Raw genomic sequence first — 16,888 nt, forward strand, 5'->3', positions numbered from 1 at the left:
CGATGTTTTCCTTTTTCCAACCATAGGAGGGTGGTTTTAGGAGGAAGCCCAAGGAGTGGCAAACTTTTTTTCATCATTTTTGGGTTCCCAAAAGAGAGATTCTCAGAAAAATTTGGTTTATTCGTATGATTTTTAGAGGTTCAGCGGAATTTTCGTCTCAGACGACTAGAATAATAATATTATATTGCAGTCATTTATAATCTTACCTGTTTGAGCGGTCCTTGAGTGTTCGTTAGTTTTCTGAATATTTTCATTAATTAATAAACGCTCCAACTGAACGTTGGAATTAATTCAGTTGTAATGAAATAATGATCAATTTACCAACTGGCTTTTAATGAGTCTGTTAATTGGTGCTTTTACCGTAATTACAGACTGTATACATAAGGTTTCAGCTACTGGTGTTCTGCTATTATACGTCTATAATTAAAATAAAAAACTTGATATTAAGGCGTGGTATTTCGTTATTTGATGGACGAGAGTCTTTTGATTACATGCAAATTTATTACCAATAGAATTACATTTCTCTATTGAAAGCAATAATCGAAATATAAAAACAAAAATAATGTTACAATCATTATAATCACAAATAGAAAAGAACGTTTAGAACATATACGTTAAAAGTAATACAATTTATACACAGATAAAAAATAAGAAAGTCTTCACTCACAATGTGTTTGCTGTATTTAGAACGGTTTTGATACCTATCTAGAATATACAGTTCATATTCGGGCCATTTTTTTTTATCTTATTTATTCGGCAATCTATCAATAATTACTATAATTACAATGACAACAAGCGTTTTTGGTGGCAAGGATATGACATACAGGTTACTCATCAAGCACTCTGTTTTATAGTGTAACTATTGCTATGAGGTAACCTCTAACACTTACAATATGTATGATATCTACAATACAAATTAACATTATATCTTACTTAAACCTTAAACTAATAACGAAGTTATAGTAAACGAAGTTAACGAAAATAATAACGAAGTCTGTTGATTTGAATTTTTTCACTCTTCTTTCTTTTTGCTAGTCCTCAACCGTTTGGCTAACCTATTAGGGTAAATAGATGCTCTGACGCGATATGTTACACTATATTCACTTACTTCCCTCATTAATGGAGTTGATGTATCTCGTTGAATCACTGAGTTGAATCCAACCTTTGTAGCGGAGATGGCACACGAAGAAGAAGAGATAGGAATATAATAGTGGTTCGTTCCCTCCAAATATATTTTTCGTTAAGTATTTTTTGTTATTTTCTTTTTATATTAAATTTTTTAGTTAACGTGTATGTATGTCTTTACGCTCGTAAACTAATATGGTCCTGTAGACAACGCTACTCATATACTAAAGAGAGGCGTATATTATTCGACCTGCACAACATAGTTCAGTAACCGTATAACCACTGTGCAAGAAACACATTTATTTGTGTATTCATCCACCCCTAGTGTAAATAGACGCTGTTCAACCAGTCCAGAGATTCTACATAGTCCAGTGCACTGGAAAGAAACATCCATTTATCATCACAGGTACCCTACGTAACTGACATACACACACACAATATACAAATTAATTGATAAATTTACATTTAACTTATTTCGTCATAAAAAATAATACTAATCTTTAGTTCTTGCCATTAACACCACACCGTCCACAAAGGCCAGAACCTGGCTTCTGTTGTCATAAATCATACCTTTTGTTCGTAATCCCCTCTCTCTCATTATTAGAAGATTTAGCAAGAGATTGAAGAGTGTTTTAGACAGCGGATCTCTCTGTTTTAGTACCCTTTTTACTTCAAAATTTCCTGTTAGGCTTCCTTCTATCCTTACTCTATTGTCGGTCTTCAAGGTCATTTTTACTAGTTTGATTATCTTTTCCGGAATTCCAAGTACTCTTTGGGCATAGCCGGACGCCAGAATCGTAAGCTTATTTGAAATCTATAAAGAGGTTTAGCTTTAACTGTTGCTCGTACGTACTGCTCTGAATCAGTTTTAACATAAATATTTTATCTATGGTGGATCTGCCCTTTTTGAATCCTCTCTGGTATTCAACAACCTGCTCGTTTAAGTCCCTTTTCATTCTACTTCTTTTAACTCTGACAAGAACCTTATATGTTACATCCAGAATAGGGATATTCCTGTAGTTTTCGCACACTGCTTTATCTCCCTTCTTATGAATGAGGCATACTATTGTTCCTCTACATACATCTCCTTCTCCTCTCACACCCAGATTTCCCAGATATTTTGCAGGAATACCATTGCTGCCTGCACTTATTGTTTTTCATGCTATATATAATTTCTCTTATTTCTTCCACAGTGGAAGTCTCCAGTATTTCTGCCGTGTCGTTGACTTCCACTACCATTTCTACTTGCTCCTTATAATTTCCATTCGGTTCTTCGTTAACCAGCTCTCTGAAATGCTTTTGCCATCTATCTAGCTTCCCCTGGTTATCTCCTATTGGATGTCTTTTTTACTCTTGTAGTATTTTTCTTTTCTTGCGCCTTGGTCACTGCTCCTTTTCGTCTTCTGGTAGAAGTTTCTCACATTTTTTATTAATGTAATGTTTTTCAATCTCTTCGAGCTTTTTATCGTCCTATATATTTTTTTCGGGTCTCTTCTCTCTGCTTTATATTTATTTCTATTTTCGTCACTTGGTTTGTCCATATATTTTAGTTTATCCCCGTTTCGTTTGTTTAAGGCTTTTCCTGCAATCAGCATCAAGCCATTCTTTATCTCGCCATTTCTTTACTTGACCACGACCGCTTTTGAGGTGATTCCTGTCACCTCAGCCAGTTGGTCTGTGTCGTCTTAACTGACAAGAACCACGTGTTAAAAACCGAGCAGAGAGACATGTAGTTCCTCAAGTATTAATTTATCCATTGTCATCGACCTATAGTCAACACATAATTTAAGTTTGGAAAGATGTAACCCATACATGGATGTCATAGAAATCTAATTTCATTGTTAGCTTCAAGTACATAAGGCACTGAAGATGATCTGATTAGACCGAAAACGTTATGCTGCTACTGTATAAATTTTGACGACACTTGTAAAAGTTTTAAAAAGTTTTAACTACATGTTTATTTTATATACCTAAATACAATGGTGAAGTGTTTTAACTTCTGTATGTTTTTTCAGATAAATTTTATACTTTAAATATGCAATAGTTTATTATGCTACACCATCCCTGCTGATCGGCTCTAGTTTGCTGGTGGACCTAGCTCCTCTTTTATTAGGTTCCATCTCCATACCCTGCCATCTATTGTAACCTTTCCGAAACCCCCTTTTTACTGTTTTACCTTATCTTCGGGCCTCTTGTGCTTTTTTATTTATTTTCTTTTACATTCTTTTCTCAGTTATTATCAAGTCATCTTTTATATAGATTTTCTTCTTTAAAGACTTTTAATTTTCTTTTATTTCTTATTAGGTTCTCCTTTTCTTCTTAAGAGCTGATTCAATCTCTACCTGTATAGGTAAGGTTTTCTCGTCAATATCATTAGCAAATAAATTTATCAAACAGAAACTACCTCAATTTTACTGCTTATGTTTTCCTAAATGTTAGGAAAAACCTAACATACCTACCTACCTAACATACCTACACTATCCGTGGTCTACGGTTCTATTCTGTCTATTCTGTTGTAAATGAAAATGTCGTGATAGACCCGTGGATAAGAAGAGTATAGTTTCTAAAATAATATTATTATTGTTTCGGGCTATTTGGGAATCCTCCTTAATGCAAACAAAAAAGCAAAAAGAAATAGAATAAATAAATTTGAGCTTATATTGGTTTATTTAGTTTAAATTTTCAAAAATTTTAGTCATTAGTAAAAAATCAAAGTAAACCAAATTAAAAAAAGGATTAAAAAATAAATGTTTACCCAAACTTTGATTTTTATTTTATCTTTAACATCAAAGGTAAAAGATATTTTTGATATACAGGGAGCAGCAGATAAATAAAAGTATTGTAGTTGGATTTTTATTAAACAGTTTTTTTATTTTTCCATATCTCTACTCTAGATGAATTAAACATAATTTATTTAAAAAATTTATAAAATTAACCGAGAAAATCGAAAATAAGAGACTGGAAATACGCTAAACAAAAATAGACATTCCGTAAATCTATTCTATATAAGTTTTAGTACATTTGAAATATAGAGGTTTTAATATTTTTAGTAACATTTTATAGGAATACCTTAAACCGAGGCACAGAGCCAACTTTAATCAATTCCGTAACTTTTCTTGAGGAATGTATATTGTGTTGATAAATATGCAGTTGTACCACTAACTTTAACTTTAAATTTAATACATATCAAAATTAATCACATAAAAACTACGAAGTAGGAAATAAATTACATAACGTTTATGTAAATCTACATGATAAATACCTACTAAAAAAATCCATTAGAAAAAAAGATTTGTCAGTGTCTGACGAGACATACATTTAACAATTTACGAGCGTATTAAAACCCTTTGCAATGTGATTTAAACTTCCAATTTTATTGTACCACACAAATTCATTTCTTTTGATCTTAATAGTAGTGTAAAATACCCGAGATTGGTAGTGACCGTGATATGCAGCTGATATACATTTACATCTTAACAAAGCTTGTTTACAAAAGACAACTACAAATTTTAGTTATTAGCCTAACCCTAACCTAAAAATGCAGACAACACAATCAAAATAAAAACACCTTACTACAAGTTGATCAACTGCAATACAATTTAGCAAGTCGAGACAATGAACATATCAGGGGCGTTTAAGTATTACTTAACGCAACGCAATTTTTGAAGACTTTTAACCCCCTCCCCCCATGTAAAGCACCGTAACGTTTTTCTGTACTTCCCTTCTCTATCTAAACAGGAGTTCGACTCGAGCAGCCGAACAGTACGGACGTGAGAGAGAAGCGTGCTTAGGTGGGGGCGACTGACCTATTGTCAACGGAGCTTTTCAGCTCCCGGTGGGTAAGACACCGAGTGTGGCATAGGCACTTGTCCTACATATTAGCGAAAAGCGGATGCGAGGTTGTTACTAGTTAAACCGTCGAGGAGCTGTTTTTATAGGCTCCTCGCGGAGGCTATAATAGCTTCGCGTTTGCGAAGAATTCGGGATCACCTCAGTGTGTCGTCAGGGATGACACTGTAAGGCCTTGACATTTGACAAGGTCGGACAGAAACGGCCCCTGCTCCTGAGGTGTGAGAAACAGGAAGAGGATCCCTCACTGTGAATACAGGGAGTGAACTACCGCGAGGTACCTGGGACGGCACCCAGTAAGCCGTACTGACAGCGGTCAGTCGGTGGAAAAAAAACAGAGTCGTCTAAGTAGAATTTTCTTATATCTTATGAACTATTTGTTCACTGCCTTACGGCAATATGAGTGATATTCCCCCCCCAGAAAGTGTTGTCACGCAGGTGACAACACAAGAAGAAGAAGAGAATGATTTAGCCGAATCATCAAACCCCTCTGTTGACAGCTCGATCGAGCTATATAATAAATTTATTAAATCGACTAATCCCGCGATCGACGACATAGAAATCGTAATATCTGACGATGACTCCTATCTGCCCGAGTCGGAGGAAGAAAAAAGCGAAATCGACACCGATGACGATATCAATACGATGGACGCCATCGACGAAGAGCCGAGCCCAGCTGCAGAATCGCGCGAAGCCCCACCCCCAACTGTAGTAGAGACACAACCCGCCGTGGACAACGTCTCCAAAAATGAAGCCGAGCCCGAAATCGGCAAGAAAATGAAAAGGCTAAGGCCCAAAGAAGACTCTTCGGAAGACGAAGAAGTAAAGAAAAAGGCCAGAGAAATGGCGAAAAGGGAAAAAGCCAATGAGCTTTTAAGGTCGGTCAATGTACTGACGGAACAGATCAAATCCCTTAAAGAAGAAAGCCGTATCCGCGAGGAAAAGGCAAATAAACAAATCCAAGACCTTCTCGCTCAGATGACTGAGCTGAGAAACGAAAACAAAGAAAAGGACAAGGAGATACAAAAACTTGTACAACATATAATGGCATTAACAGCAGCCAAGGAGAAAGAAGAGTCAATAATGGAAATCGACCCGTGGAAAGCCTCCCTCGATATGACGTTGTAAAGCTAGTGGAACTAGGAATCGGTTCACCTCCCCCCGTAAAGCCATCCGGTAGCAAAGGCAAGCCTAAAGAGCCGGAAAGAATCATAACAACCAAAGAACCTGCAGGTTGGACACAAGTCCAAAACAAAAAAGGAAAAAAGACAGGCACCACTACTTAGAAATCAGACAGTAGTGTGAAAACAAAAATAAGCGTCGCCGAAAAGCAGACGCAGATAATAAATCAGCGGAAAGAAATCGAATTTAACAAGGCTGCGAAAGAGGCTCATGAAAGAAGCCAGAAAAAGAAAACTGCCCAAAATAACTTGAGCAAAAATAGCCAAGTTGAAAAAGAAAACGACGTACCAAAAGACTCACCGCAAACAAGCGAGGAGCCTATAGTAAAAGAGCCGAAACCACCGGCGATAATCCTAAAAACTGTAGGAGAACACCAAAAAATCCTGCAGAGAGTAGCCAACCAAGGCATAATATCAGTCAATAAGTTTGCACGATCAGGCAGATCGATTGTTATTAACACAAAAACCAGAAAAGATTACCTAGGAATGGTACACATCCTAGAAGAACACAGTCCAAAAATAGAATTCATCGCATATCCCATAGATAGCGATAAACTAAAAAGAGTCATTATAAAAGGGCTATCTGCTACTACTAGCACAGTAGCAATTAAAGACGAACTATACAATAAAGGAATAGAAGCAACAAGGGTGATCAATATGATCTCCAAAAAAGCTGATAAAAAAGTACTGCCACATTTCATCGTCACCCTCAAAGAGGCAGACGTTGCAAAAATTAAAAAAATATCTGATATATGCTACATGCGAATCTATGTGGAGGATGAATTCAAAATCACAAAAGACACCCTACAGTGTTATAACTGTCAAGGGTTCTATCACAGCTCAAAGGCTTGCCATTGCGGATCCAGATGTGTAAAATGCGGAGAAAACCACATCAGTAACGACTGTGAGAAAAGCCGGGAAACCGACCCCAAATGTGCAAACTGTGGTGAAGCGCACACAGCAAATTATAGAGGATGCTCTAAGGCCCCCAAAAAGAAAACACCTGCCCCAACAAGACCGGTAGGAAGACCCATAAACAGCGCTCCAATCAACAAAGGAGTCAGCTACGCACAGGCAGCGAAAAAATCCGCTGAAACCACCTCAGAATCTCCAGCACAACCACAAGAAGTGTCGGTACAGGACGCAGCTACCCTCATCGCAAACTTCCATACAGAGTATAATAACAAAATGATGGAAATGATGTCCATGATGGACAAAGCAACAAAAATGATGACTGCATTTGGAGAAGCCGTCCGAAAATGTTAGCAAACCAAAACGAAGATCTACGCATTGGGTCATGGAATTCCGGCGGAATATTCAAAAAGATCAACCTTCTGGATGAAATAATAAACAGATTAGAGCTCGATATCGTAGCTCTTCAAGAAACCAAACTAGTGGAAAGGAAAAAAACAAAATTTCCAGGCTACGATATCTATAGAACGGATCATAGAGCATTATCAGGAGGAACAGCTATATTAGTCAAAAGGGGACTCGAACACGAGCACATCCCAACACCAGACGGACTGGTGACAATGGAAGCCACAATTATTCGACTTAAGGCCAACAACGAAACACTAAAAATAGTGTCAGCTTACGTTAGACCACATGATCCGATTTTCAACGAAGATTTGAGCCTAATACTGAACTCAGAAGAGCCAACTATAATTATTGGAGACCTAAATGCTAGATCTCCCAATTGGTTTGACAGGACGACCAACCGAAACGGAAGATATCTCTGCAACCATCTCGAGAACAGACCGAACACATATGTCATCGGACCAACAGAACCGACATGTTTCCACGGAGAACTCCCTACGTATCTCGACATTGCAATCCTACACAACGTGGGTCAACAATACGAGATACACTCTCTAAATGAAGGCGATTCGACACATAACCTAATCGTCCTGACCCTGGGCGCAACAGAATTGAACTATTTGCAGCCCCACAACAGAAAGAAAACAAGTTGGCCAAACTTTAGAAGAATTGTGAGCGAGAACATCGGTAACATCCCAACAATTAATAATATTACAGAACTAGAAGACAGTGTAATAAAACTAGAACAAGCAATAAACAATGCTATCGATGCCAGCTCCAAAACCGAAACAATCACAAGACAAAAAGGAAGATTCAGGGATATAAGTATAGAACTTCAAAACCTAATCAAAGAGAAAAACCGGAAAAGAAGAAGAGCCTACCGCACAAGAATGGTAGAAGACAAAAGGATTGCAAATGAGCTAGACAGGGAAGTGAAAAAACAACTTCAAAATCATAGAAATGAAAGCTGGGACTCCTATATCGATGAGCTAAATCCTAACAAATCCGCCTTCTGGAAGTTATCTAAAATCCTTCGAAAGGACAAGAAACCCATACCTCCCCTACACGGAGTAAACGGGATTGTCCATACGGAAATCGACAAAGCCGAAGTCATGAAGGACGAACTAGAAAGGGCGTGTAGAAACAACGAAGACCCCGACGATGACATAGACTTTGAAGAAGAGGTAGAAAGAACAGCGAGAAGACTTAGAAGGAAAAAGGGCAGAATAGGTATTACACATACATCTCCCGAAGAAATAAAGGAACTTATAAAAATGACAAATGACAAAAAAGCACCAGGACCCGACAACATCACAAATAGGGCGCTGAAAAATCTACCAACAAAAGCTATTGTTTATATCACTAACATAATAAACAACATGCTAAAACTACGATATTTCCCAGATAGGTGGAAAGAGGCACACGTAATAATGATTGCAAAACCTGGTAAAAACGGCACATTTCCGCAAAATTACAGACCTATCAGCTTATTATCATCTATAAGCAAGATAGCGGAAAGAGTTATACTAAAAAGACTCAATGAAGAATCACAAATGCTAGGAACCATACCAGAGGCTCAATTCGGGTTCAGAAGCGAACACTCCTGTGAATTACAGGTACTACGACTTACAGAATTCATCACCAAAGGATTTAATGAAAAAATGTACACAGCTACAGCTTTTCTGGACGTCAGCAAAGCCTTCGACAGAGTCTGGCACCATGGACTCATCTATAAAATGAATGAATTTGGTTACAGTGAGGCGATGACATGCCTCCTTGCGTCATATCTTGCCAACAGAAGGTTCAGAGTTCGAATAGGGGCAACCCTATCCGAAGTCGGGACCCTGGAGGCGGGTGTGCCTCAGGGAGCGGTGCTGTCGCCGTACCTGTACACCATCTATACGGCCGACACGCCAAAAGAGCCAGGCTCTCTATTGAGTCTTTACGCTGACGACACAGCAATAGCTGTTAGCTGGAGAAACCCGGATCATGCAGCTAATCATCTGCAAAGAGCACTAAACAGATTCCAAAGATGGTGCATAAAATGGAAAATAGCCCTAAATCCAGATAAAACACAGGCTGTAATGTTTAGTCACAGAAGAAGTGTACCAAATCGCGAAATTACAATCGAAAACACCCCAGTAGACTGGACCAACCAGGCTAAATACCTAGGGGTACATCTAGATAAGAAGCTAACGTTCACTGAGCACATCAATCAGCAAATACGCAAAGCCAAAGCGTTGAAAAGTCAGCTCTCAACACTTATTGGAAGGAAAAGTAAACTACGATTTAAAACCAAAATCAGGGTTGCGAATAGTATTATCCTGCCAGTCCTAACATATGCATCCGCTGCGTGGGGACACACCTGTAAAACAAACAGGAAAAAGATACAGACTACTCAAAATCAAATAGTCAGAGATGCCCTTAAGATACCAAGGTACGTACCCTTGAGATATGTATACAGAGACTCAGGACAAACAAGAATCCTACGCACGCTAGACGAGAGAGCATATGAAATTTTTAACGGACTAAGAAACCACCCCAGCAGAATGTTAAGAGAGCTGACTAACTACAATGAAAACACAAGGACGGTACACAGAAGACCAAAACAACAGATAGCTCGATATAGGGAGAACCCGAACGAATAAATAAAGAATGAGATGGTTGCAAGAAGAACGAACAAAGAAATGCAGTCAATCAGAAAACACACCAAAAAAAAAAACTCTGGCGAGAGGGTACGCTTTTCTTTTTTTCTTTTTTAGGTTTTTAGGTAATTATAAATCCAATATACACCGGGGTGTGTGAGAGCATTATACACTTGGGAATGCACACCCCAATACACGCACACAAATAGGATTAAGGAAAAAAGGAAAGAATTGTTGCCCAGGCATTTTATAGTCCCGACGCCACAAGGAAGTCCACAAAAAAAAAAAAAAAAAAAAATGTTTTCTGATTAAATAACGTAAATTCATATTGATACATTCATACTTTTCATTAAACCGTTTAACGTAAATTTACCTTATATAGCAAATATAGAAGGGGCCCGCCAGGCCTTCTATATACCGCTCCGCGGACTAGGCCCTTAAGGCAGATCGAAATGAAAGATCTACTCGCGAAATCCGAGCACTGAGGTCATGTGCGGCATGCATGGGCTTGGTGGCCGGACCCCTCTCGGGTGCTCAGCCGGCGAGGAGAACAAAATTTATTTTGCCAAATCGGCGGCTGAGTGACCGAGCACACACTCTTTTCCGGACATAGAGTCATCAGCTCAGGCTGATGGCTCTATGGTCGGAACACACGCTCCTTTTTCTTTTTTTAGGGACTCAAGTCCCGACGTAAAGCTAGAGTAAAATCAATTGAGTCAGTAAAGTAAATAGGGAGAAAAGCCTAGATGTGGCTACCCCTACAGTTAGGTGGCATAACCACATTCACTAAAAACCTGGGATTACCCAGGGCATCTTAAGTAAATTTCAGATCATAAGCCTCCTCACGTAAGTCACACGATGAGGAGGGGTGGTGGAAAAGCCTGGGGGTCAGATAGGTACCACTTCGACTAGCGAGGTGTGACCGGTTTGATCTTCGGACATGTGGATCCCATTCTTACATTGGTATACACATGTTCCTAGGGGCAGGGTTGATCGCTGCGTGTGTGTGTGTGTGTGTGTTCTCTATCTAAACGTTACGGAATACCCACGTGACCATTTTTGCCTATAAGTGACAATTATCTTGCGAAAAATAGCGGAAAGTCGGTAAAATACCTTTGTTATTGTTTTAATCGCATTTGCGATTATCATCATTAACCTGTACACGTCCACTGCTGGATATAGGTCTCCCTCAGCTCTGTCCATCTACTGCTAACAAGCTTCAGGTTGTCAGTCCATCTGATTGGTGGGCGTCTTCTGCTCCGTAGTGCTTCTTGTTTTGGTCTTCACTCGACAATTCATTTTGTCCATCGGTTGTCTGATAATATGGCCACGTGTACTACCCAATTTCACTTTAGCGACGCGATTTTTTCGATGACGTTTGTTATTTTTGTTCTACGACGTATTTCTACGTTTAGGATTCGGTGTCTCAGAGAGACACCCAACATCTGGCGCTCCATAGCCCTCTGAGTCACGCGAATCCTATTCACTACGTTTTTTGTAATATTTTCCCTTCATAAGTGAGTACAGGTAACACATATTGGTCAAAGATTTTCTTTTTGAGCCACACGGGTAGGTCCGATTTAAATACATAGTTAAATTTACCAATCGCATTTGCAATAATAATAAATAAAACAAGATTTGCCAGTTTCAATAACAAACTTTTTCAGCTAATCTTATAATTTTTTTACTTTATCTTACTTGGCCCCATTGTTACGTACATTTTTGGCTTTATCCCTTATTTTTCTCCTCATGCATTTTTTTTAAATAATAAACTCAAACTAATATATATTTATTTCTACATTTGGCAATACGATTCAAACCAAAATAAAACAATTTATTTAAATTAAAATCATATTCTTAACAAAAATCAAAAATAAATCATAATGTAGGTAGAATAGTAAACAACCTTTAAACTCAAACTATTAGCATTTAATTATAGAAGTAAAAATAGCTTTACAAAAATGGTTTATTAGGTGCAAGTGCTTTTATGTATGTATTGACAAGTCTTGTTCTACTATCTTGCGCACCAGCCGGAACCGAAAGAAAATGTCACTCTGTGGTACTTGCTCCGTTGGCGCTGTCAGCCCCGCACACACGCCACGTAAACAGCACACACGCACCACTTTGAGTATGAATTGTAACGTAAACATCCTCCCCCCGTTGAAAGTGGTGCCTTTCAAACACTGGTAGGAAGGGGACAAATGTTCTGGAAACTCCTCTTTACAATTGCCGTGGTAGTGTTGATGGTTGCAACTGATGGATATTCCATCTGCACCCTTGTGTAGTTTCAGAATTCTACCTAGTGGCCATCGTGTCGGTGAAGTACGCTCGTCTTTGATTATTACTAGCGAATTTTCCAATAGTTCTCCCTTGTTGGACCTCCACTTGGTGCGACGTTGTAACTCGGTAATATAGTCCATCTTCCAGCGGTTCCAAAAATGTTGGGTCACTTGTTCTAGAAGCTGGTATCTATTCAGTCTATTCAGATTAATGTCGGTCACTTCTTAATCAGGAATAGCTACTATAGGTCTTCCAATAAGAAAGTGAGCTGGGGTTAATGGAGTAAGGTCATTAGGATCGACACTTAGAGGGCAGAGAGGACGAGAATTCAAAATTGCCTCTATATGCGAAAGAATAGTAGTGAATTCCTCGAAAAGTAAATTAACGTTTGCTAAAACTCGTTTTAAGTGATGCTTTACGCTCTTTACCCCTGCCTCCCAGAGGCCACCAAAATGCGGTGAAGAGGGAGGTATAAAACTCCACTCTATATATTGTGAACAAGTCTTATTTATAATTTCCTCTCTATTGTGATTAAAAAATTGTTTCAATTCACGTTGCGTGCCTATAAAATTTGACCCATTTTCTAAAAATATTTTTGAAGATCTCCCTCGTCTAGAGACGAAACGTTGCAGAGTTTGAATAAATGCCTCCGAAGAAAGGTTAGAGATTCATTCTAAATGCTTTCGTGGCTAAACAGATGAACAAACCAATATAACATTTTGATAGATGGCATCCCCTTCCCGTTTTATCTTTAATTTGAAAAGGGGCGGCATAATCCACCCCCACTATGGTGAATGCGTTAGAAGGATTTACGCGTTACCGGAGTAAATCAGATATAAGTGGCTCAATAGTTCTTGCGTTAAACTTAAAACATTTGATGCAATTTTTTACAGTTATTCGCGCAAGATTCCTGCCTGCTATGGGCCAGTCCTCCCTTATAGTACTCAAAACGAGTTGAGGGCCTACGTGAAGAAGACGTTCATGCTCCAAAGAAAACAGTAGTTAGTAACATGATGCCCTGAATGTAGCAATGTGGGATGTTTTTTGTTAAAAACAAATTCGGAGTGTCTTAATCTACCTCCAACGCGAAGAATATTGCTTGTATTCAAGAAGGGAGCAAGACCTAATAGTGAATTACTTATGTTTTCAACTTTATTGATTGTTATAGCCTCTATTTCATTTTTAAAGGAATCATGTTGGCAAAGTCCAACCAAAGTTTCTAAAGCAATCGTAAGTTTTTGTACCTCTAGAGGTCCATGTCTTTTATTTTCTTTATTTAAGCAATTATATTTAAAACGAAAAATGTAAGCGACTGATCTTTGCATTCTAAAAAATTTAGAAAAGCGCTGAAAGAGAAATGAAAATAAAGCGTTTAATGTAGTAGATAAAACTAGAGATTTTTTTCTCCGGCAAATCAGCGACATTTTCGCAAGAATATTTTGGCCAAAAACATAGTTCACTTGCAATCAACAAAGTCATCATAGCCAGAATGATCGCCAACGTTCGGAACGGACAGGCACCCTAAGAAGAAGAACTTGCCAGCCAAGATGGTCCATGCCACCAAAGCTCTAAATCTAAAATATCTCTAGGATATAGACCTCTAGAAACAATGTCGGCTGGAAATTTGACCCATTGTCTAAAAATATTTTTGAAGGTCTCCCTCGCCTAGAGACGAAACGTCGCATAGTTTGAATAAAGGCCTCCGAAGAAAGTTTAGAGATTAATTCTAAATGAACCGCCTTCGTGGCTAAACAGATAAACAAACCAATATAACATTTTGATAGATGGCATCCCCTTCCCTTTTTATCTTTAATTTGAAAAGAGGCGGCATAATCCACCCCTACTATGGTGAATGCGTTAGAAGGATTTACGCGTTCCCGAAATAAACCAAACATAAGTAGCTCAATAGTTCTTGCGTTAAACTTAAAACATTTGATGCAATTTTTTACAGTTATTCGCGCAAGATTCCTGCCTGCTATGGGCCAGTACTCCTCCCTTATAGTACTCAAAAGAAGTTGAGGGCCTGCGTGAAAAAGACGTTCATGCTCTAAAGAAAACAGTAGTTAGTAACATTATGCCTTGAATGTAGCAATATGGGATGTTTTTTGTTAAAAACAAGTTCAGAGTGTCTTAATCTACCTCCAACTCGAAGAATATTGCTTGTATCTAAGAAGGGAGCAAGACCTAATAGTGAATTACTTATGTTTTCAACTTTATTGATTGTTATAGCCTCTATTTAATTTTTAAAGGAATCATTTTGGCAAAGTCTAACCAAAGTTTCTAAAGCAATCGTAAGTTCTTGTACCTCTAGAGGTCCATGTCTTTTATTTTCTTTGATCTTTGCATTCTAAAAAATTTAGAAAAGCGCTGAAAGAGAAATGAAAATAAAGCGTTTGATGTAGTAGATAAAACTATAGATTTCATCTCAGGCAAATCAGCGACGCAAGAATATTTTGGCCAAAAACATAGTTCACTTGCACTTCACCAACAAAGTCATCATAGCCAGAATGATCCCCAACGTTCGGAACGGACAGGCACCTTAAGAAGAAGAACTTGCCAGCCAAGATGGTCTATGCCACCAAACCTCTGAATCTAAAATATCTCTAGGATATAGACCCCTAGAAACAATGTCGGCTGGGTTATCGTGCGTTGAAATATATCGCCATTTTAAATTTTCTGTTAAAGATTGGATTTCCGAAACTCTGTTACTTGTAAAGGTCTTTTGCAGATTGGGACTGGTTCGTATCCACGCTAAAGCTATAGTTGAGTCCGACCATAAAGTTGAAGACTCGAATTCCATTTGCATCGACTTCTTAACCTTGTCAAATAAGCGTGCCAGTAATAACATGGCGCTTAACTTTAGACATGGAATTGTTAACGTTTTTAAGGGAGCCACCTTTGATTTTGCATACATTAACTCAACACGTACATCACCAGTTGCATTTACACTTTGCAAATAGATGCAAGCACCGTAAGACTTTTTGGATGTGTCAGTAAAACCATGTAGCTGCACAGAAATATCCTCCTTACAAATAGCTTGCCTATTCAACTTCAATCCATTTAATGCTGGAATTTCTGATTCCAATTTTGTCCAGGTCTCAAGTATTTTACCTGTAATTGCTGAAGCAAAGCCCTTGAATAAGTACTTTAGCCAATATAATGCAAGGACTAATTAGACCAAGAGGATCGAAGATTTTGGATATTGCAGATAAAATAAAATGCTTACTGAAAGCTGCTTGTCTCGAATTAGCGTTGATACAGTATAAAAGTAGATCTTCTCGGCAAGTTCAATTTAAACCTAAAGTATTAATTTTATTGTCGTCAGCAAAGGTAAATATTTCGTGTTTGGATTCCTCGGATATTATGTTAGATAAACAATCGGGATTATTTGAGCACTATTTTCTAAGTGAGAATCCGCCTGATTTTAAAGTTTTAGTTATTGATTGACAAATGTATCGTGCTTCTGCTACTGTAGAAGCTCCAGTCAAAAGATCATCCACATAGAAGTCACGTTTAATGATATCTGCTATTTCCGGCTTCATATCTTGAATTTCCTCTGCAAGACTGAATAAACAACGAATGACAAGATAGCTTGCTGCAGATTGCCAATAAGTAACAGTATTTAGTGTATATGTTGTTAGATTGTCATTGGGATTTTCGCGCCAAAGTACCTTTTGCAATTGTCTTTGCTCTGGAACAATTAGCACCTGCCTATACATTTTTGCTATATCCGAAGACATGACGTAATTGTATTTCCGAAATCTTAGTGTTATTGATAACAAATCATCTTGTAAAACAGGTCCAATAGCTTGTATACGATTTAATGAAAGACCACTTGCTGTGGGTGCTGAAGCATCAAAAACTACTCTTAATTTTGTCGTTACACTAGATTCCGTTGTAACGCCGTGATGAGGAAGAAAATATTCGAATTGATGGCCTTCCGCTTCTTTATTAATTGTCATATAATGCAAATCGATGTACTCTAACAAAAATTCCTTGTATCGTTGGTGTAATATAGGATCTCGTTTGAATTTGCGCTCTAGAGCATAAAAACGATTTTCTGCTTGAAGTTTAGAATTTCCTAAAACTGACGGGCTTTGCATTAATGGCATGCGTACTATAAATCGACCTTATCCTTGAAAAGGCTTTCACAAAATTGTTCAGTTTCGGTGAATGATTTGAAGCTTGTTAGTTCCTCTACTTCCCAGAATTGAGCTAGTTTATCCAATAGCTACTCATTTATGCTTAAATTGTAGGACACGTTTTTTATAGATTCATTAACTCCAAAGGATCCTGAGACTACCCATCCCAATGACGTTTCAAATAATAGCGGCATATTTTTTCCAAGTGACTGCTTTTTTGTTCCCAAAATTGACCAAAACAGATCAGCTCCAATTAATATATCGATTGGAGCCGGTGTATTGAAGTAAGGATCTGCCAAAATAATATTACTTGGAATTGAATAAGCTTGTACATTAATTCGATATCCTG

General features: G+C 38.0%; 1 protein-coding gene across 1 annotated transcript; it reads right to left on the reverse strand.

The window, feature by feature from the left end:
- Positions 1-1,618: 1,618 nt before the first annotated feature.
- LOC140433714 (uncharacterized) lies at positions 1,619-16,509 on the reverse strand. The gene is made up of 3 exons (XM_072521692.1): positions 15,868-16,509; positions 14,955-15,530; positions 1,619-1,939 (listed from the first exon to the last, which is right to left on the reverse strand). The coding sequence occupies exons 1-3, from the start codon at positions 16,507-16,509 to the stop codon at positions 1,619-1,621; spliced, it is 1,539 nt and encodes a 512-aa protein (XP_072377793.1).
- Between the last annotated feature and the right edge of the window lie 379 nt (positions 16,510-16,888).

The sequence above is a fragment of the Diabrotica undecimpunctata genome, chromosome 2 (assembly GCF_040954645.1).
Source record: "Diabrotica undecimpunctata isolate CICGRU chromosome 2, icDiaUnde3, whole genome shotgun sequence".
Taxonomy (NCBI): Eukaryota; Metazoa; Arthropoda; class Insecta; order Coleoptera; family Chrysomelidae; genus Diabrotica; species Diabrotica undecimpunctata.